Source organism: Nymphaea colorata, chromosome 13 (genome assembly GCF_008831285.2).
Source record: "Nymphaea colorata isolate Beijing-Zhang1983 chromosome 13, ASM883128v2, whole genome shotgun sequence".
Classification (NCBI taxonomy): Eukaryota; Viridiplantae; Streptophyta; class Magnoliopsida; order Nymphaeales; family Nymphaeaceae; genus Nymphaea; species Nymphaea colorata.
In genome coordinates, this window is record NC_045150.1 from 11248422 (window position 1) to 11269952 (window position 21531).

The 21531-nt window shown below is 35.7% G+C and overlaps 2 protein-coding genes across 5 annotated transcripts; one reads left to right on the top strand and one right to left on the bottom strand.

Moving 5' to 3' along the window:
* Positions 1 to 444: 444 nt before the first annotated feature.
* LOC116266922 (protein FAR1-RELATED SEQUENCE 5-like) lies at positions 445 to 6139 on the bottom strand. Of its 4 annotated transcripts, none has more exons than XM_031648424.2 (6): positions 5903 to 6139; positions 4803 to 4902; positions 1695 to 4257; positions 1533 to 1608; positions 1374 to 1442; positions 445 to 1106 (listed from the first exon to the last, which is right to left on the bottom strand). In XM_031648424.2, exons 3-5 carry the CDS (start codon positions 4063 to 4065, stop codon positions 1418 to 1420), a joined length of 2472 nt encoding a protein of 823 aa, XP_031504284.1. In that variant the 5' UTR covers positions 4066 to 4257; positions 4803 to 4902; positions 5903 to 6139; the 3' UTR covers positions 445 to 1106; positions 1374 to 1417. The 4 variants fall into 4 exon arrangements, with proteins under 4 accessions (XP_031504284.1, XP_031504285.1, XP_031504283.1 ...); XM_031648425.2 differs by having other exon boundaries at positions 1695 to 4274; XM_031648423.2 differs by lacking the exon at positions 4803 to 4902.
* Positions 6140 to 16125: 9986 nt separating this feature from the next.
* Positions 16126 to 18167, top strand: LOC116266730 (uncharacterized). Its single transcript, XM_031648039.2, has 3 exons — positions 16126 to 16331; positions 16502 to 16688; positions 17433 to 18167. Exons 1-3 carry the CDS (start codon positions 16182 to 16184, stop codon positions 17909 to 17911), a joined length of 816 nt encoding a protein of 271 aa, XP_031503899.1. The 5' UTR covers positions 16126 to 16181; the 3' UTR covers positions 17912 to 18167.
* Positions 18168 to 21531: the final 3364 nt, after the last annotated feature.

Consider the following 21531-nt stretch of genomic DNA (forward strand, 5'->3'; position numbering starts at 1 on the left):
ACATGAGCACTTGAAAGCCCTTTGTGCACTTGCACGCACACAAGAGAGAGAGAGAGAGAGAGAGAGAGAGGAGAAGAGGGGGAAGGGGACAAGAGCCGGCAAACTTGACCTCATAATGGCACCCCTAATTTTAAGATCAACAGTACTCTTCAATACCATCAAAATAGCACCCCCCAAGAATGGAACTAAGGACACATGCATACAAGAGACAAGAGAGAGAGAGAGAGAGAGAGGAGTTCTGAAAATTTTACACAGGAAAGCCAGACTATATTATGTACGGAAGAACACCAATACACCAGAAGCAAAAGCAGTGACTCCATGAAGCAGGAGTAGACAAAATAAATTTTTTATTCCCAAGTGCAAATGCCATTCCATCCTGCAAAATTTTTACAATAAGATCAAAATCTCTCTCTTTCTCTCTCTCACACATACACACATCAGCACTAGACTACAATTTTTTTTTTATTCCCAAGTGCAAATGCCATTCCATCCTGCATAATTTCCAGTACAATAACATCAAATCTCTCTCTCTCACTCTCACACATACACACACATCAACACTAGCCTTCAAATGCTTCCTCCGACACAGTAAAAGGAGAAAACTGCCACCGGAATTTAATTCCAAGTTTCTTTTAAAATTAATCATAGAGGTCCAATTCAATCAGATCTTTACTTAAATCATGCTTTCTTACTTCAAGATGAGTGTTATTAATATTGTCGCAGGTTGGCCTCAAATGCATATACTTACTGAGTGGGCAGAATCGGCTGATTTCAGCTTGTGTTTGTTCTTATACATATACATATGAAGAAACCAAGGGAAACACCATCCTTGAGGTGATTAATTAGTTGACAGACATGAAGATTACACCTATCTAGTTAGTTTCACGAAAAGACACTCCTGTACATTAGTTCCAACTAGAGTGCACATGGTCTTTCCCCACACATATAAAATATGTACACAACAGTCACTGCACACTGTGCACCTAGTTTTGAAATCCAATGCCTGTGAAATTCATACACACTTTCCATCCACGTGTGCATCTTTTTAGATGCTAACAAAGGGATTAGGTAGGCTTCTGCTAGTTTATTACAGTTAAAATATGATCCTGCACATAAAAACAATCACATTTTATCAGGGGATTCTCAGTCATAGGTTTCTTCTCATTTGATATTCTGTACAAGATTTGCAAGAACAAAAAGAAAAAAAGGGCGAGAGAGAGAGAGAGAGAGAGAGAGAGAGAGAGAGAGAGAGAGAGAGAGGCGAGAGAGAGAGAGAGAGAGAGAGGGAGAGAGAGAGAGAGAGGGAGAGAGAGAGAGAGAGAAAGTATTTATGGCAGGTGGTAATACCACGAGATTCCTGAGTATGGCCTTACCTCCATGAAGAACTTATGAAATGTCGGCTATCTCAGCGGTTTTTCTAGCGTGAACCAGATGGGAACATCCTATTCAACAAATTCAGTAAATTAAAGAGGATACAACTAGGTTAAGGTTTCTGATACACCATAAGGTGAAACAACAGGCAGATAACTCACGGAATTCCAATAGACAATCCGAGTTCTTCGCCACTTAACCAGTGAAAGCCTTGGTCATTTTGTACTTCTTCATCAACTGAAAGAAAAAGAAAATTTGAAGTCTTTTTGGCAGACACTTTAAGTTAAACTCTGAAGTACATTTTGTAAGGAAGATTCATGTACCTGGTGGTATCAAGCACCCGATGGCAGAAGTAGCCCTCAATGCTGGGCAATTGCGCTTGTCATGATTGTTTGCTTTGCAGATGTTACAATGCCTTAGTTTCCTCTGCGGTTTTGCTTGCCGAGTATCATGTGAAGTCAGCTGGTTCATTAAATTGTCAACCTCAATTTCACTGTTATTCTCTTGACGAGCACTTCTACTTCGTTCTATGGCAGCATTTTCCTTTATTCTGGCAATTTCGCTGCAGGCCTTCTCTAATGCTTGCAGTACCATCTGATGTGTATCTGCTGAAGCCCCTCCATCTTCTGCACACTTAACGACCCTACGGAAAAGATTATTGTACCTCAAACTGGTAGATTCTTGAAAATCACCTCGAGAATCAGTATGGCATTCATCTGCTGCAGCTCCACTCCGGGCACTTCTTGTAAATCTCTTCAAGATGTACTGCGGTGGGAGGATTATTATACTTCGTTGCACAAACACAATCAGCACATGCCTACAAAGGATGCCCGAAAACTCAAACATCTGGCAGCTACAACTGACTCTCATTGTGGAAATGTCCATTTTCACAGTACATGCCCTCTTCTCTTCTCCAAATTTCACTACTCTGTAAATCACGCTTATCCCATCATTCTCCAGTTCATCAGTCATATAACCAAAACTGTCAAGTAATTCTTCTTGAAACCTTCCAAATATTGTTCTTGTATAAAGTTCTGCTGCTTGTTTCTCCAAAGGCCATGAAGTCTTAAGAATCTGTGGTGATTGGCTTGTTTCAAAGTCTGCATGCATTTCCTTTCTGTATTGACCCTCCATTGCCCTCCCTTGTTGCTTGATGAATTCCAGAAAAGTAGTATCTGAGTTTATACACTCATGAAAGATCGCTTGGACACTCTCATTCCATTGACTTCCAGCCATTTCTGCAAAAAAGGAATTCCGAAAATAAGCAGGCACCCACTGATGTCGCATTTCATATATTGATTGAATCCAATGGTTCTCTCTTAAGCCATATCTATCAACAAGGAACTGCCAACATTCTTCAAACTCAACAATTGTCTCAGTCATGTGAAGGCATTTGTAAAACTCATTTTCAAAATTTAGGTGCATCTCATATACATGAGAAAGCTTATCTGGCATTTCCCGTAAAATATAATGCATTGAAAGACGGTGACGAGTTCCTGGAAATATTTTTGCAACAGCAGCACATATGGCTGGATGAGAGTTGGTAATTAGTGAAACTGGGTGCTGTCCAGACATTGCTTCAAGCCATGTAGAAAACAGCCAAACAAATGAAGATTCAGTCTCATCTAGAAGAAGTCCACAACCAACAAACACAACCTGCCTGTGGTGGTTAAGCCCCGTAAATACAGCAACTGGCAGTTCACATTTACTTGTATTGGATATCATGTCAAGTGTAACTACATCACCAAAATATCCATATGTCATCCTTGATCTGGCATCAGCCCAAAAGAAATTACTCACATGCCCCTCTCCGTTGACTTGCATAGCATAAAAAAATGCAGGGTTTTCAGTTTGCATATGCTTAAAGCAGTCAAGTATGGATTGAACATCTCCTTTGCCTAAAATTCTTTTGCGAAGATCATGAATATGATTTTTCTGATCTTGTTCAGAAGCACCAAAATTTCCAGCACCACCTGCTTTGTCTCTAAGGTAGGATGACAAAAGATTTACATGCAGCCCTGAGGACATGCAAGTGTCAATAAGACTTTGCATGGTGCGTGTAACATTCCTATGTGATCGAAGATATTGAGCTTCAGTAGGGTCTGCAAGGGCATGACTATGATCTTTCACAAACTTCTTGACTATCCATTTCCCATTTTTCTCTCTTTTTACATGTAATGATGCCTTGCACCCTTCCCTTGTAACAGGCCGAAACCTTTTGCCTTGGGTTTCATTACTTGCCCTTTTCTTTTGGCGGAATCCCTCTTTTGAACAAACAAAATGTCGACCAATACACTTACCACCACGCGCACGTTGGGTACTACTTGATCGGATGCTAAAACCCACGTGCCTAGCATATGCATTGTAGAATGATCTAGCTGCTTCTTCATTTTTAAATTCCATACCTACATATGGTTCCATATTATTGCCTACTCCAGATGCCAAAGAATCTTTTTTGCTTGAGTTTTCTACTGTTTGCCTGTTTCCATCCACATTACCTTTTCCACTTGAAGTAGACTGCATTTTATCATCCCCACCAACAACCTCATCCTTTGTGTGAGCACTCTCCAGCACTTTATCTTCCTCATGACCCTTTTCATCTGCATCCACACAAATATGCCTCTGAGTAGAGCCATCAACCATATCAACACTCCCATTCACATGAAGATCCTTTTCACTAGACTCCTCTTCCATCTTGTCTTCCTCTCCTACATGGTCACTGCCAAGAGACTACCATTCTTCTATCTGCATTTTCATAAAGATCCTTTCCACAAAAGTAGTTGCTTATTCAATGCTATGTCATTTCATTGAAATCCCTTTCCATTTCTCTCTGACCCGCAAGATGACAGGCATTCTTACTATGGCCACTATCCATGGATTGCAAACCTGAAATGACCCAACATCTAGATAACTGACAGTCAAGGCAAATAAGAGAGAAAGCACGTCTTATCAACCTAAATATACAAACTGAATTCTATGGCACAAGTAAAACAGACAAAATGTCAATAAGATGTCAGCAAACACTGTTCTTTTGACATATAAGATCAATAAAATCATGAATAATCTAGAAAAAGATCTTAGATAAGAATGGTTAAACAACTTTATGGATCACTGTAGAAAGGCTAAAAATTATAACATTTGGTACAAGATAGTGTCTAGTATCAAATGAACGTTTATTAGGGTTGCCTTCAGCTTACTGAATATAAGCTTTAGTCAGTGAAGACCAGCAGCAATTTGCCATCAAAAGCCATCGCAGTGGTCTCACTACTGCCGTTATAAAAACCTACTTGCTTAGAAACCTGGAAGCATAGATCTTTTTTTGTAAAATATGTGTTGTATTTTCATACTATTTTTTTTAAACCATTGGTTAATTTTGAAAAATTCTTTCGAATGAAAAAAGAAATAGACGTTTTCTCTTCTTTTGTACTCACATTGGTCTCACGATGAGAAGCAAGACCTTAATGCAAAGCTTTGCAAGTGCTTTGACAATCTTTTACATCACGATCTTCTTAGTCTCATCGAAACCTTTGACTGCATGCAAAAGACAAGTATAAAAGACAACCAAACAATGCAGCAATGTCAGCAACAATATATATATATATATATATATATATATATATATATATATATATATATATATATATATATATATATTTCATGGAATATGCAGACCGAGCATATCTTAGAAGAATAGTTCACAAAGTGCAGCACGTAAAATTATGTATAAAAGTTATTTAAAAAAAAATCGAACGACAAGTTGTACTTTGACTTTGTAAAATTATCTTTACACGCGATACTTGATGAACCATTAATCAAATTGAATGGATGGCTTATAAATCAATTCACATAGTCATCATATTTACTCAGTGTACATATTCAAAAAACATTTGGATTATATATATACCACTTGGGTCAGAGACAAGAACTAGACATAGTTGGAGGTTAAATGTGTTTTTGTATTCATCAAAATATTGATGGCTATTGTAACATCAAAATTTAACATCAAAATATTGATACCAGAAGAATCAATACTTTTCATGAAAATAACTTGAGTTCAAACATGTTTCATGCCAAATTAGTATTTGTAAAACTAGCACGTCCTTATTTGAACAGGAAATTAGGTGCTCTGGTATTTATCCGTGACCTAAGTGATTCATATATACATTCTCCCTATTGATACTATTATTTTTTCAACCATTTGTTAACAAAGAAAATAGAACATTAACTCTCTCTCTCGCTCGCCACTTGGGCTGTTCAAAACTTCTAAGTGTGAAGAATAGTATACTCAAACACTTGCCCGGGAACTACTCTGCGCCCTTCTATCTCGTTCCACTGCTCTAGAAACGTATTTGAAGAATTATACACAATACAAATTGCATACATTTTGAGACATCATTGTGCAGGAAAAGTTTCTCTATCTTAAAGAAACAAAACATAGCATTGGCATTTCATTTATTACGCATTCAGAGTGATACACATAGTGCTCAGTAAATTTTACTAACATGAACTAAATTTTTAGGTCAGATCTTACCTTTGTTGATTTTCGCACTTGAGCTCCTTCAAGAAGAGCCCTAATCCTAAAGCAATCGACCCTTAGCTTTGATTCACGCTATCCGAAGGAGGGGATCCGAAACTCTGATCTTCTTCTTCCCTTTGCCGAAAATGACCAGCCGACTTCGCCGGAAGACCGCTGGAGTGTGAAAGTGAGGAGGAAATGAGAAAGAGAGAAAGAAAGGGGGTCGTTTCCTTCCTCCTTGGTGACAGAGGGAGAAGAGGGGACTAAGATTTCTCTCTCTCTATATATACGGAGGGGTCGACCGAGACAATAAAAAAGAAGAAACTGTTTTTAGCAAACTATTTCCCGTCCATTGCAACATATTGAAAAACATCTCAATTTATGAGGTTTCTTACATTTTCGTATTGTACTTGAATTCGTCTCACTAGTTTTTTAATTATCGCTCGGTATTATACAATATAAGGCTGATACATGTTTCTATTTTAAAATCAATTTAAAATATTTTAAACAATTTTTATATTTCAAAATAAAAAAACGGTATTATAAGTTGATATGTAACAATATCTATCTGCCATATATAATGTTGAACATGCCTTGGATCAATCTATTTTTTGCTCAAATGCCGCATCAGCTGTTATTGGGGGCATATTAATTTTTTTTTCATTTAAAATATTTAAGTTAATGATAGTTAATGGAGTAATTAAATTATGAAAGCCGAAATGCTATTTCATGCTACCTCAATGAATTAAAACTTAATTTTCTGAATGACTTGTTAGGAGAATAGAATAGTCATTTGCTTTAATTTAAATGTCAAAAGTCGAAAAAAACCTAAAAATCCAATTGGTGTACAGAAATAAATGACATAAATGTCCGGATGCTCAATGAGCCGAGCCAACTCCGGCTTGACTTGAACGCCTCGACTTAAGCTCAATTCATTCATTAAATGAATCAAGCTCGAGCTTAAATTAAAAATTGAGCTTGTAAACGAGTCAAGTTTGAGCTACACGAGCTAACTCGATTAAATTAGAGTACGTTTGTGTACAACAAATGGTGTTCAATGAGTTGAGCCAAGTCCACTCATAAAATAGGCCTTGGGTCTAGTTTGGCCCCAGCAGAGCTGAACTGCATGAGTCCAATGGATTCAATTATTATCTTATTATAAAGCTTGACTTCAGGTAAAGCCATGTCAGCTCCAAGCTGAAGTTGGAGGTAGACCTGGGCAAGGGGCCGGGTACCCATCGGGTACCCGGTACCCGACCCGGTCGGGTATCGGGCCGAGAAAACGGCCCGGTGGGCCGGTCCATTTATAATTAAAAAAATTAATTTATAATTTTTTTAAAATTAATAATATGTATTTTATTATTAAAAATATATTTTTTATTACCAAACGGCCCAAACCCAGGACCTAGGATATTGGGCCGGGCCCGACGGGCAAACCTGGCCCAGCCCGTTGCCGAGGTGAAGTTGGAGGTCAGTTAAGTTTTAATTCATGAGCTTAAACGAGCTAAAGCTTCGATGCAGTCTACTGAGTCGAGCTCAGGTTGACCTTGTAAAGCCTAATTCAAGCTCTATATGAGCCAAGTCAAGCTCGAGCCAAGCGGCATATGAAATCAGCCAAGAGCTCGGCTCATGTACTGCTCTATATGCATGAACTCTGTTATGCATGTACATGGATCGGGTATATACAACTATTAATACCGTTTTAAATCCGTCTACTCCATCTAGCAAAGAAATTTGGATCTGATTCTTAATCTGATAGAGATTTATATCCAAATCTAAATTCGAGTATGATATACAATTGGGATTTGATAGAGATTCAACATGGTTACGTAAACATGTTTGGATCTTATACTGGTTTTGATCTAAATCAGTTTCAAAAAATCAACACATGATGCTCTTGAACTGGCCACATAATCAAATTGGTTTGTAGGGATGTCAATATATCCAAATTGAATCAGATATCCGATCGAATAGATCCGAAAAAATCATATATGGAAAAAAAAAATTTAATATCCGATTAAGAAATCGGATCGGATTCGAAACCAGACATACATAAATATCCGAACGGATTTGGAAATGGATTCAAATCGGATTCATTTTTAGACAAATATCTTGTATTAATGCTATTAAAATTTGAAAATTGGCAAAATCCGGTTCAAAATTTGGATTCATATATAAATATAAAAATCAGATTCAGATTGTAAAATCAGATTTCAGATCTGGATTCAGATATAACTTTGCTTTATTCGAATTCAAATTCGAATTTGAATCCGAATATGTGAATATCTGAAAAAGTGGATATGGTTAAGGATACAACCGATCGCATTTGACCGTTAGCATCACTATTGGTTTGCCACTAGCCGGGTGGGCTAGCAAGGCAGGTGAGAGCTTGATCGTTAGTTTGATTTTTTGTGGGTGCTACTCTTTTAAACTGCAAATGATGACGCAGAGTATACGTAGTTGATGGGTGTACCATAGATCTACCTAAGTTTCGAAACAGCTTTGGACCCCAGGGGTGGGGAAAGATGGAAAGGGGCTTCAGCCCTTCTTTGGAGCGGCTTTCATACACCCAAATTATAGAGGAGATCCACTCAACCATAACAACATTTTTAGTACTGTTTAATTACTTGGATAAAAAATCTGAATAATTTTTTTCACTAAAACTACGCTTTGTTTTCACATTCGGTTAACTACTAGTCTTCTTTGTCTTTGTCTAAATTCATCAAGCATCCTCCACGGCTTCATAAACCGCCAGCTGATGGGTGAGAATCCAACACGAATGTGTTTGCTGTTTGTGGCTCTGAGATATGCAGCAATCTCTAAAAACCGAGGACATTTAATCCATGGATCTAAAGTCTGACCCTCGACTAAAATCCACGTGTTTTTCACATGAAATCAGAACGGATATTAGATCCACGCTGCGCAGATCTCCTGTTTGTTTAAGTAGTGGATCTCATCTGGCACGGATTTAAGATCAGCCTTGTGTTTTGAGGCTCTAGGCCATCAAACACTACCCTGTTAATCCTCTCTTTATTCTCATTTTCTCTCACAGAGAAGACAATGGCTATTGACAAGAACTCTTTTGGCCTTTCAAGAAAAGGTTATTACAGAAAAATGAGGGGTGGATGAAAACAAAACTTGTGCTTAAGGTCCCGTTCCATGGCATATAAAAATTTGGAATGGTAAATATACCGTGGAAACAAATACATGGTAAAAAGTGGACCTCAAGATTCAACTTTTTTGGAAGGTAAAATTACCCTAATCGCAAGGTAATTTTTCTTGTGTTTGAAATGAAAGTGAAAAGCCGTACAAAAGCAACAAGTTTTTCTGGATGCACAGTAAAATCCTTGTGCATCAAATAATGCTAAATGGTAGTTTTTGGTATGTAACAAGTCTGCGAATAATGTTGCAATAAAGGACAGCCTAAGTTTCTTTCCAAAGGGATTGGCGCAATGGTCAGACGGAGACCAATAGATGGTTGTTTCTTGTTTCGAACCTCTATAGCATTAAACCTCTGTACTACAAAGAAGGGGTCACCAACATATAAACTGAAGCATGGCAGAGGCAACACTCTGATGTACCAAAAGCAGACCATGTACCTTAGGAAAATAAGAGGTTGGATAAAAGGTTTGACCTTCTAACAGGCCGTGGGAAACCCACCCAGCTCACTCAGATACCCCAAGTTTCACTTCATGGTCATATATTGTGTTAATTATATTGGAGCTTCAAAATTACCAATGGAAACCTACATGTTGTTTGGCTTATTATTCAATCTGAAATGTATCCAAAACCTGCTAGATGATGAGGTTTTGAGGGATGAAGTTGTTCAAGTAAACCATGATCATAAATGTCGCTTTTGCATTTTAAACAGCAATGGTTTTCTTAGATATAATAAGGCTAGATTGAAAAAAATATGGTAAATTTGCAAAAATTTTAAAACCGTAAAAATTAAAGAAAAATAAAATAAACTAGAACTGAATAACATAATATCAAAAATTAAGTATATAAGTGACAAATAAAAATTAAACAATAGAAACAAGCAGTTTGACATTAAAAAACATGAAAAAAACTAAAATAAAGACCTTTTTTCTTTTGGTGTCTTTTTACTGCTTGTTTCAACTGACTTATTTTTTGTGTTTTTGACTATGAATTAAACGTAAAAGGCAGTTCATATTCTTTAATTACACCTTAATCTCAGGTTATCAAGTTGCATATATAAGTTGCATAAGATCAATCATGAGAACCTTTTCAACCTTGCATGATCTACCTTTTGTTTTAAACCGCATTCCATCTACCAAGACTGCCTTTAATGCACAATAGATATGTGTCATGCACATGGACTTCTACACAATGCAAAAGTAGGAATGCACAACAGATATGTGTCATGCACATGGACCTCTGCACAATGCAAAAGTGTACAAGCCTGTGCATATAACTAGCTTCGTTGCTCAAGACGTCGGTTCGAGGTATTTTGCCCAAACCAGTAGTGGAGCTACTGTGTGTTGCCAGCTATTGAAATCTTCCATAGTGATTAAGCTGGACCTAGGTTCAGATAGGTCCAGCCGCATGTGGTGCTCACACCAGACCAGAGTCAGTACTCTACAATCACTCATTGTCTTTAAGTGAGAGATAGGTTTGTGCCCCTCAACCAAAATTTTCTAGTTCCGCCAAGTGCAGACATGCCATCTTGACTTTTTTGATCCCCCAAACCTTGTTTCTTTCCTGCCTTGCCATTGGCTTGGTTTTGTTGTTTTCGTGTTGATTGTTTGGAGATCTCCAATAAGGAAGAGTATGTTAAACTACTGAAACCAAATTGTCAACATAACTTCAGAATTCATCTCTTTTTGCAAGGACAATGGATAAGAAGAATATTGTGTTTTTAAAATACATGTTCTTAAGCCACATCTTTGAAGAGCAGGGGCGGAGCCAGGGAGCCGGCAGGGGCCATGGTGTTCCCCTCAAATTTCACTTATCCCATATAAAAATTTTGAAAATTATATTTCAGCTTCCATTAAAATTTTGAAATCATAGTTCCCCTTCCACCCCTACCCAAAATAAAAAAAATTCTGGCTCCACCATGACTATACACATAGTATGATTATATTCATCATTTGATTAATATTGAAACTGGGAACATTATGTATCATTACTAATCTTTCTTAAAACAAAAATAAGATGTTCTTAAGATGTGTTTCAAAAACAGAATGTTTTTCTTATTAAAACACTTTCTACATGTATGCACTACCCAATATCTTTTGGAGAGCAAAAGAAGGTACTCTGTTACTTGATCTGAGTATTGAACAAAGTGACAACAATGAATCGGACCTACTTCTGTTTCTTGACACTTTTTTGAAAAAAACGTACGTTTGTGTCCACAATCGAATTCTTATCAAAGAAGGAAGCCATATGCGTCTCAGTACATGGTTTCCAAATATAACCAATAATGAGGAATTTGGTGGGATCTGAGGCTTCTTCAGACTCTTTATATATATATATATATATATATATATATATATATATATATATATATTGCATCACCACCCTATACATTGCATCAGATGGCAGCTGTATGGCTGAACGATCTAAGGTTGTATCTATAGGTAGGATTTGTGAATTCTTCAGTTTGTGTCGAGAAATCCTCTGACCTCACTACACACACATATATATACATATATAGGGAGAGAGAGAGAGAGAGAGAGAGAGAGAGAGGGGGGGGGGAGAGAGAAAGAGAGAGAGAGAGGGCGAGAGAGGGAGAAGTGTAATCACACAGCTATCATGAGAGTAGAAGTTCATCTCCTTTCATCTCTACAGTCTATGGCTGCTTTGCATAGCACAATGTATCCATCTTAAAATATTGTTTCTGTCTCATTTGGTGCAAAGACGAAGACATAAAAGAATTGATCTAGTGATCTTTTATCGCGGCCGACCAGCTAGCTGACGAATTCACAGAGAGAGAAAGAGAGAGGATATGGTTGTTTATGAGAATAGAGCTAACCCCCAAAACAACAGGCAGTATCCATTAAAAGGATACAGTTGATGTGGTTGCTTATTATTTTAATGGAATTGCACCACTAGAAAGCTTCTTGCTGTTGCACCAACAACAGGAAGAATGAACCAGAAACCACCAACTCATCATCTATAATGATCTATGCATTCTGCCATCCAAATTAAAGTAGCCAAAAAAACAAAAGAAAATTCAATTGTCATTTCCAAACCTGCTTTTTTCCTATAATTTCAGAAAAGAAACCACCTCAAGAGCTGCTTTTTTCATCAAAATTGTCAACTAAAGGGTTTCAAGTGACCTCTGGAAGAGAAAACATTAGCTGCAATTTTTTTCAACGTTGCTTTTTATCAATAAGTTACATTCCTACTCAATTAAGTGATATATTAAAAATGGATAAGAGTAAGACTACATTTAAGAGCTGATAATATAGAGAAAGAAATTTCCTTTATCCTTTTCCATTTTTCCAAATTGAAGAGGAGATTACTTCATGCCTTTACTTGACAGTTTCTATGAAAAGTTTGACTCTTCTTAAAAAAAAAAAAAATTAAAACAGAAGTGAATTCTTTTGTAAAGTTATAAATAAAAAGAAATACTTTAAGAAAAATAAGAAATCATATTTAAACAAGGCATCGGCTGCATTAACGGGGCACAAACCAACTTGCTACACACCTACCAACTAAATCACACTAGATATGAAAGAGAAAAGTGCTTACTTTGCTCAATTTGGCGTGCTCTAGTGAAACATAAGGAAATCCTTGATAAACTAACATAGACACTTCATGTTTACTCTCTCTCTCTCTCTCTCTCTCTCTCTCTCTATATATATATATATATATATATATATATATATATATATATCTATATATATATATATATATATAAAGTGTGTGTATGTGTGTGTGTAGGGGCAGAGCTAGGGGAGGTCGCAGGGACCTTGGTACGTCCCTCAAAAATAAAAAATTATATGTAAATTTAAAAAAAATTCATTTATCTTATATAAAAATTTTGAAAAATGATATTTCGGTCTCTGTCAATATTTAAAAACATTAATTCAGCACCCCTCATGAAAAATTTCTGTCTCTGCCCCTATGTATGTTTAAATCTACTGCTAAATGACCAAAAATTAATAATTTGTCAGTAGGAAACAATTGTCGCATGAGCATTAGGAATGGTTTATTGTGCAATAACGATTAATGGTGGTTTTAGTGATAGATTTTTAATTAAATTTTATTCATTTGCAGGCTATATCAGACATAAAGATGTGCGCAAAATCTCAAAAGCTACCTTACAAAAGAATTATCATGAAAAGCAGATGTGCAAATCAAATGTTATACGAGATCAAAAATCAACATTTTACTTCTTTTGAAAATCAACACATGAACACATCGGAGTTCCACGATTTTGCATTAATTTTGACAATGGTTTGCAAAAGCGACCCGCCTTATGGACAGCCAAATTCATGATAATTACTGCTTAAACAAACAATGGGTTTTGTATCCGCCTTATCACATATTCGAGGGGATCTCAAATCCATTCTGCATGAAGCAAACAGTCAATCTTTTTTTTTTCTTTTTTCTTTTCAGGAGGAACAGGATATAACGAGGGGGCTTTGGACCTTAAATCCGTAGATCTGAGATCGTGGTTCAGTTCAAATTTTTTAATTTCATAAATTTATTTGGCAATCGATCATTTTCAAATCTTTCACTTGAAAACAAAAAATAAAATGTTGATTTGAAGAGTGGGAATAAAAAGTTGCATATTTTGAAGAACATTCGAATATTCCATATTGGACCCTTTTTTACTTGGCTGCAAGAACTTAATCAACACGCAGAGATAGGATAAAAAAAAGATCATAAACGTCAACAAGTGATCAGCAAAATAATTGAAACCGCCTGATGTGAATGATCGGAATAGCTTTTATATATCCCTTTCATGCCAACCCTCCCTAACGCAGTCCTTTTTCCTCCTCTCTCTCTCTCTCTCTCTCTCTCTCTCTCTCTCTCTCTATATATATATATATATATATATATATATATATATATATATATATATATATATATATGAATTTGGTATTGTGATGTAAGTTGTTTGACTTGATCAAGTGGGGGAGATGTAGATGTTTTGAACAATTAAGAACTTAGGTAGGCTGGTAAAACTTGAATCGATTATGTTCTTGTGTTCCTTTGTGGAATTATATTCTAATTGTGTATTTTGGCAGAAAAGAAAAATATATTTTTTGTGTTTCTGTTTGAATTTTGAAGTGGTCACTATCAAGTTTTAGTGTGTTTTAATTTGTTTTAATTTTAAACCGTAAAAGGTCTTGTTTTGTGAATCCAAGGGGTGGGCACAAAGGGGCAGTGATCTCACTTAGGGCTGTGGAATGAACTTCTCTCTCTTAAAAAAAAAAAAAAAAAAGAGTTCGTGTTGATTTCTAGATTTCAAAATGATTGGATATTTTAAAGCTAATGGGTTGTGGAGATGGATGAACGGAGCAATGTCGATAGAATGGATTTGTCCATTGAAGCAAAATTTGAGTTAAAGAAATAGAATTGAGTTTGGATTTAAGAAATGACATATGATCGAATTAGAATTGAGCTTTGAGTAAGCATTTGGCCGTATTAGCATTCAGATTCATTTGACATACATATTTTACATTCAATATCAATACATTCTCAAGGCTGGTTTTAGTATATCTCACAGATTTGGTTGTATATTAGAAACTCAAACTCAACTTTATATATATATATAGTGAATGATGACTTGGTTATTCGGAGTCACTCAACCATTTAACAGGTACCCTTGATTTGATTTGATTTGATGTAGATAAATAGTTGAAAAAAAATATATATAAAAAAGATAAAAATAAATATTAAATGACAAAAATACTCATCATTTTTTTCCACAAACACATTCGTATTTGAACCAAATTTGAACCCACGTGATTAAATTTTGACATTTTAATTTTTTTTATCTATTTTGTGAAATATACAACTGTATACAAATTAAGTAAAATAGAAAAACGTAATTGCGTAACACATAAATTGACTTGAAAAAAAAAAAGTCCGCAAAATTAATTGACAGTATGGATGAACGCGTTTCGCATATAAGAAAGATGCACATTTATACACAACCAGTCTAACTGATATGGGTGCAGATGTGACAGCATGGGTTGTAGATATGAAAAATTTAAAACGACATGCAATACATAAATAATATATATATATATATATATATATATATATATATATATATATATATATATAAAATCCATGGTTAATAATTTGCAATAGTACAAAAATCAAGAAAAATATTTTTGCAGATTTATCATAATCTATTGTACTTGGAAAAGTATATGCCTAAACAAACAGCTGGAATTTTGATGTGTCCGAAATTCAAATTATATCGGTATTTCATCCAAGATAGTGTTTTATGTAACTTAACAATTTAAAAATAAAAATAAATGCACATAAATTTGTACATACATAGGAAAATTAAAATATGCTGACTATCCCATATTACCTGTTGATTAAATATTTGGAAATCATGGCTAAATGTTGTATAAAGTTATAAACCACTACTAAACGCATTATAAACTATTGCAAGTGTTTTAGTCATATTATATTTTTTATAATAGTTTTAAATATTTTGCTATCCGGAAACATTTAGTAAATGGTTTAATTCAATAGTTATATATATATAAATGTAAGTTCTAATGACACTGCAAATGAGTTGGGTGGTTTTAAATAACCAAGTCATCAGCATATTATTTATATATATATATATATATATATATAATGACCTTTTGTTATTATGGTTGGATATAAAGTAACTTCTAGATAATGTACTTTATAAACAACATATCGCTGTATAAAAATCTGGCGACAGGAAACGATATTCTAAAAATATGCCGATCTTGCGAGAGAAGACGATATTCTGAAAATATGCCGTTACCTTTAAGGCTGTAACTATAATCGTAACGCTGCTGTCACTATTTGTGACCAAGCATCCGTGAAATGATAAAGGAAAACAGCAATCTAGAGAGAGAGGGAAAGAGAAGAGAAGGCATTTGCCCAAAGGACACGGCACCAATGAGGATGCACATGTTCGTTATGGTGTACGTTGTGGGTGGTTTCTAGAGGGAGAGGGAAGGGAGAGAGACTGTGTCGTCGTCTTCTTTATGTGGACCAGGTACCCACCACCACCAGCACCACCATGTCAGAATAAAAACCCGTCAACGTACTCACTTTATTTGCCAATTAATCCGAACTAGGGAGAGAGAGAGAGAGAGAGATGGGGCTGAGTGGAGGAGAAGACGAAGAAGAAGAGAGGCTTTCCAGAATGGTCCATGACTTCATCGAATCAGAAACAGCTCCCTCCTCTTCCTCCTCTCTAGCTTCCCTATCCCGCCACCATCAAGATGACACCATCCTTTCTTTAGAGGTCCAATTCTTCTTCTACTCTCACCCTTGCTTCTCTCTCTCTCTCTCTCTCACACACACACACACACACACGCGCGCGCGCACACGCACACACACGCACACAGAGAGCTTAGGAGCATCACCTGTTGTTTGTCTTGTGTATTACTGAAATTTGGGGTGGTGTTGTTGCAGAGGATCGTCGGTTGTAGCACGAAGGCGGAGAAAGAGGCCTGTGAGAGTGTGATGAGGTATTTGAGGCAGAGTGGCAATGAAGGAAGGAATGGTTTGAAGAGAGGATTGATGCTATGGTTGAGGATGGAGGGCCATGATGCTTCCCTGTGCAGATCAGCGTGGGTGTCTTCATTAGATTGTCCAGGAGGTAACCAAAAATCTTTATTTCTTACCGTTTTGGCAATCTCTTCCTCTTTATAAGGTTTCTTTTGAAGATGAACAACGAACAGAGCCACTGGCCAGCGAGTTTTGAAAAAACTTAATCTGTTTAATCACAAAAAACTTCAATATTTTTGTGTGCTTTTTCAACAAGGACTTGTGTTCTTCTGTTTTATCTTTATTCCTCTGCTTTTTTAGCCTGTTACGTTGGAGTTGATACTGTAGTTGGTACTTGGCCAGAAATTTCTGAAAAGTTGGCATAAAAAGTTCATCAATATTTTCTTTCTCTTCTTCTTCCTGCCTGTTTAGTGGAAGAGCTTTTTCATCGTTGCTCCACTGGTGTTTGGTAGAAATTGCCGGTAATCTCCGTATCTTTTAATTCTCCTTTAAAAGAAGAATTTCTTGGGATCTTCTCTCTCTCATTATTTCTGGCAGATTGTCGGCGTTCATAATCCTCTAATGTCAGGGTAGAATCTGAGTTGCAGGTCTTTCTATACAGAAATAATATCTTCTTTCCATCAAATCCTTGTCCTTTTGTGGAAATAAAACACCAAACGGTACCTTCTCGAGAAGCGACGGATTCCCATTTTACTACGATTTCTGTACTCTGTGATCTGTGAAATGATTTCTGTATTCTGTGAAACCCACAATAATAAATCCTCATCTGCTCTCTCTCTGTCTCGCTTTCTCTTGGAAAACTTCCTGTCTGATTCGATTTGATTCATATGTGCAGGCTTTTATGAATACATAGATATCATGGTTTCATCAGATGCTGCTGCTGGGGAGTCGAGCTCAGAGAGGCTGATAATTGACACAGATTTTAGGTCCCAATTTGAGATTGCCAGGCCAACAGCGGCCTACACCCGACTAACCAACAGTCTTCCTCCTGTCTTTGTTGGGGCTGAGAAGAAACTCAGCAAGGTCATCTCTCTAACCTGCTCTGCTGCAAAGGAGTCTCTAACAGAGAGCGGTCTCCACATACCGCCATGGAGGAAGGCCAGCTACATGAAGTCCAAGTGGTTGTCCCCATGCCAGAGAGTCACCACAATGACCTTCCCTGTCTTCAGCAGAGACATTGAGAGGCCTCCTCCCAAAACCAGCGTCTGTGCAGCGCCTCCAAATTTGATGCCCAAAAAAAGGCAGTTGGGCTTCTTCAAAGTGGCTGGTTTGCCTAAGCAATTTTCAACTTTGAGATGCCCACAAGTTGCTTGATCCATGTACTGGGTAGCTGACGTTTTTGTGATTTTGCAGGCTAAGAATCTAGCTAATGGTTGTTCATCACAAGTTTTGGCCTACTGTTTATGACTACTGGCTTTTTTGTAGTGATCATGATATAGTTTTTGTGGGTGAAGATCGTATGTGGGGGGAAACTTGTAAAGTATGATCAGAGCAACTTGATCTTATGTGTTTCTTTTCTGGATTTTGAAATACTAATGGAATACTAAGCGAGCCAGCGGTTTCGATGCTAGATTATTTTATGGGCACTAATATTTCATTTCCTTGGATGTGACATGATGTGTATTTTTATGGTCCACAAGCTAACCTTATCCCTGTATTATAGCATTTTTGTTAATCTTAAGAGTCGTATTCTTCTTTTCAAACATATGGTAGCACAGCAGCTCCTTCTCTTCTTCTTCTTCTTCCTCAAAGCTGAAACCTCCAAAAGGGCATTTCTGGTTCAGCTTTACGAGGAGATGTCTCCATGAATTTGAACGTTGAGCAGTCTCTACCCACCTTGGGTTCAGTGACGAACTAGTTGTGAAATTTTTTTTATGACATAGTCTTGAAGAACAAGTTTTGCGGCAGATGTTCCATTTAGTTGGAACTGGTGATTTCCCATGTTTGAAGCGACCGTCTGTTCTGTAAACTCTTTTTATATTTTTCTCAGTTTTTAAATCTCCTGAAATATCAGAAAATCGACCGGCTAATATAAAATCGTTTCATGTTATATTAGTTTGCATTTGTCAAGTCAGTCTCGTGTTGGTCAGTATTTTCATAAAATTATTCACTTTTTGTATTTTGCAACACCGCATTAAAACTTTAAAGGCAATTTTACAGTCAATTTTAAGATAATTTGGCAATTGCCACGTGTTGGTTACATCAGCTCCAAAATTTTATTTATTTATTTATTTATTTATAAGTGTCTTTTTAATATTTGTTTATTTATATATACTGATGCCCCATTTTAAAAAAATCTGAAATTAGCCAAACTCGGTCGCTAGTGAAGATCATGGAAGCTTGAAACTATATGATATTTAATTCCTGTATTTGTACTATTGGTTCTTTCCACTAACACCTACTCTTATGTCCTCTATACCTTTTCTTTTGTCTGAGAAAGATTAGGAACCAATAAAATTTAACTATTTAGCTAGTTTTTGTTATAAACCCTTCAATAAATTACTGAACTTTCTCATAAATTACTCATGATCATAATCCTAATCCCATCAAATATTTGCAGCACGTAACTAGAACCACGCATAAGAGATGATCTGGGTGATTGCGTTTTACAAATTGATGTTTAAAAGAAGAAAATGAGAAAAAGTTGTAAACTATTCTTTGGATCATAATAAAATGTTTATCTTCATTTTATGTCATTTTTTTTTCTCGCCTGTCTACATGTAATAAATTAGCTGTCTAAATTGTTCCTGATGAATCTAGCAAATTAGAGTCTTACACGTGTAAATATATAGGGTTTTTTCAACCACACATCAGCTGCCACTACAGATGTATGCTCCTAACAAAAAATTAACATGTTAGCCTGTTAGATGCTTCTACAAGAGGAAAAAAAGATCTCAACCTCTCTCTCTCTCTCTCTTTCTCTCTCTCTCTCTCTCTCTCTATATATATATATATATATATATATATATATATATATATATATATATATATATATATATATATATATATATATATATATAATGTCTTGTGATATTTGGACAAAAATTTAAAGACTATATGCATGCTAGTAAGACTAAAGAACATACGATTTTTCCTTTTCTTGGTTTATGTATTCTTTTAAGCCAAATTTGGCAATATGGGTACCACTCGTAAGAATTTTTCCAAATGTGTGACCAAAATTTCATGTTTAACTTTGAAGATTTCCTTTTGGTGAGGAAGCCAAGAGGAGACATGGCAAGAAAATTAGGGGAAGAAAACAAAGGTAAGTGGATGGCAAGGAAAAACTTGTGGCCCAAAAACCAGGGGCCGCAAGCAGGAAGGTGTCTCCAATATGGATAGAGCAAAGCTGAGGTCAGACTTTCTTTTCCATATCTAATTGTGGGCAGTTGATCTCAAATGTTGGGAAAGTGGAGTTGCAAAAGAACACCTGGATGTGGGTGGGCCTACTCAAATTTGTGAAGCTTAAAATTTAATTTTAATAGACAGGATAAATAATTTGTACAACTTGTATGATTCAGGTTCCTGCCAGATATTTGGCAGTTTGTGAGAGGCAAAGCCAACCTCTCTTGCCCCCCTGCACTCATGGTCCAAGTTGTTTTGGGATTTGGGTGGTCGTAGGTACACCAATCAATGAGAGTGTCAGTATGCAAACCAAGGACTTATCGTCACACTCATACCAACTGGTTACACTATGCCCTTCAGGCTAGATTTTTGAACAAATCAAAATCTATTTATGAATCAAATTGCTTGGTAAATAGATTAAACGAATTGCACGAATCCATGTTGTGATTGAAAGGTCACATGTGAACTAGAATTTTTTGGATGGTGATATATATATATATATATATATATATATCATAGTAATTGAACCAAACATATTTATGTAAAATTTTGGAGTTAACTAATATATAAATAAAAAATTATTGGATTATGTGGGCAATTGCCTACATGCCCACATGTGGCTCCTGTCCTAGTAAATACCATACTATTTAGGTAAAGAGATAAAAACAAGAATTTGTTATTAAAACGTTTGTTTTACTATCTAACCTTTTAGATGTAATGTTAAGATCTGTAATGTGGTGAGAAAAATATATTTGATAAGTAAAAAATGAACAACTCTAGTAATATTATTAAATTTTTTGTTTTACTTCAGTAATATTTTTTTAATAAGTAAAAAATGAACAACTCTTATAATATTAATATATTTGATAATACCAAAATCACATTTTTTTTATAAAAAAACTTCAATTAAAGCCTGTTTTTTACTGACTTAGTGTTATAAATGTAGTTTGATGTTCACATGTTGCTTCAAATATAAATTTAAAAAGTTTAGCCTTTGTCTTTTTTTTATTTATCAATCTCTCTTACTTTCGTAAAATTATATATATATATATATATATTACCTAAGCAGTCTTTTTTATTTACCAATCTCTCTCACTTTCGTAAAATTTTATATATATATATATATATATATATATATATATATATATATATAATTTTACGAAAGTGAAAGAGATTGGTAAATAAAAAAAAGACTGCTTAGGTAACGGACAAAGTCTAAACCTTTTAAATTTATAAAGAAAAATAATTTCTAATTTTTTGTTTAAAATTAATTAATTTATATATATATATATTTATATATAATCAAAGAACAGAATTGTTTCATGAGCTTGGGCGGCTTTATCAAGTTGTGGGGGAAAAGGGGACCAACGGCCGCAGAACTGCCGTCGTGGACGTTGACCAGCACGAGTATCTGGCGGGGCCCACAACCCCTGAAATCAACATCGTCCACGTGTGATCGGGGTCCACCTTCCTTTCTTATCCCTTCCTCACATTTTTCCACCTTCATGTTCTTTTTTTTAAGGGATTTCTTTGTTAAGATTGGGGAAATTTGAGCAAACTTGGCATCATTTGTACGTTTAAATATTATATTC

Coding starts and splice junctions, on each gene's coding strand:
- LOC116266922 (XM_031648423.2), bottom strand. CDS start 4,065: ATGGAAGAGGAGTCTAGTGAAAAGGATCTTCATGTGAATGGGAGTGTT. Junction 1,609..1,694: donor CGGGTGCTTGATACCACCAG/GTACATGAATCT, acceptor TTTTTCTTTCAG/TTGATGAAGAAGTACAAAAT. Junction 1,443..1,532: donor GGATTGTCTATTGGAATTCC/GTGAGTTATCTG, acceptor TTTGTTGAATAG/GATGTTCCCATCTGGTTCAC.
- LOC116266730 (XM_031648039.2), top strand. CDS start 16,182: ATGGGGCTGAGTGGAGGAGAAGACGAAGAAGAAGAGAGGCTTTCCAGA. Junction 16,332..16,501: donor ACACCATCCTTTCTTTAGAG/GTCCAATTCTTC, acceptor GTGTTGTTGCAG/AGGATCGTCGGTTGTAGCAC. Junction 16,689..17,432: donor TTCATTAGATTGTCCAGGAG/GTAACCAAAAAT, acceptor TCATATGTGCAG/GCTTTTATGAATACATAGAT.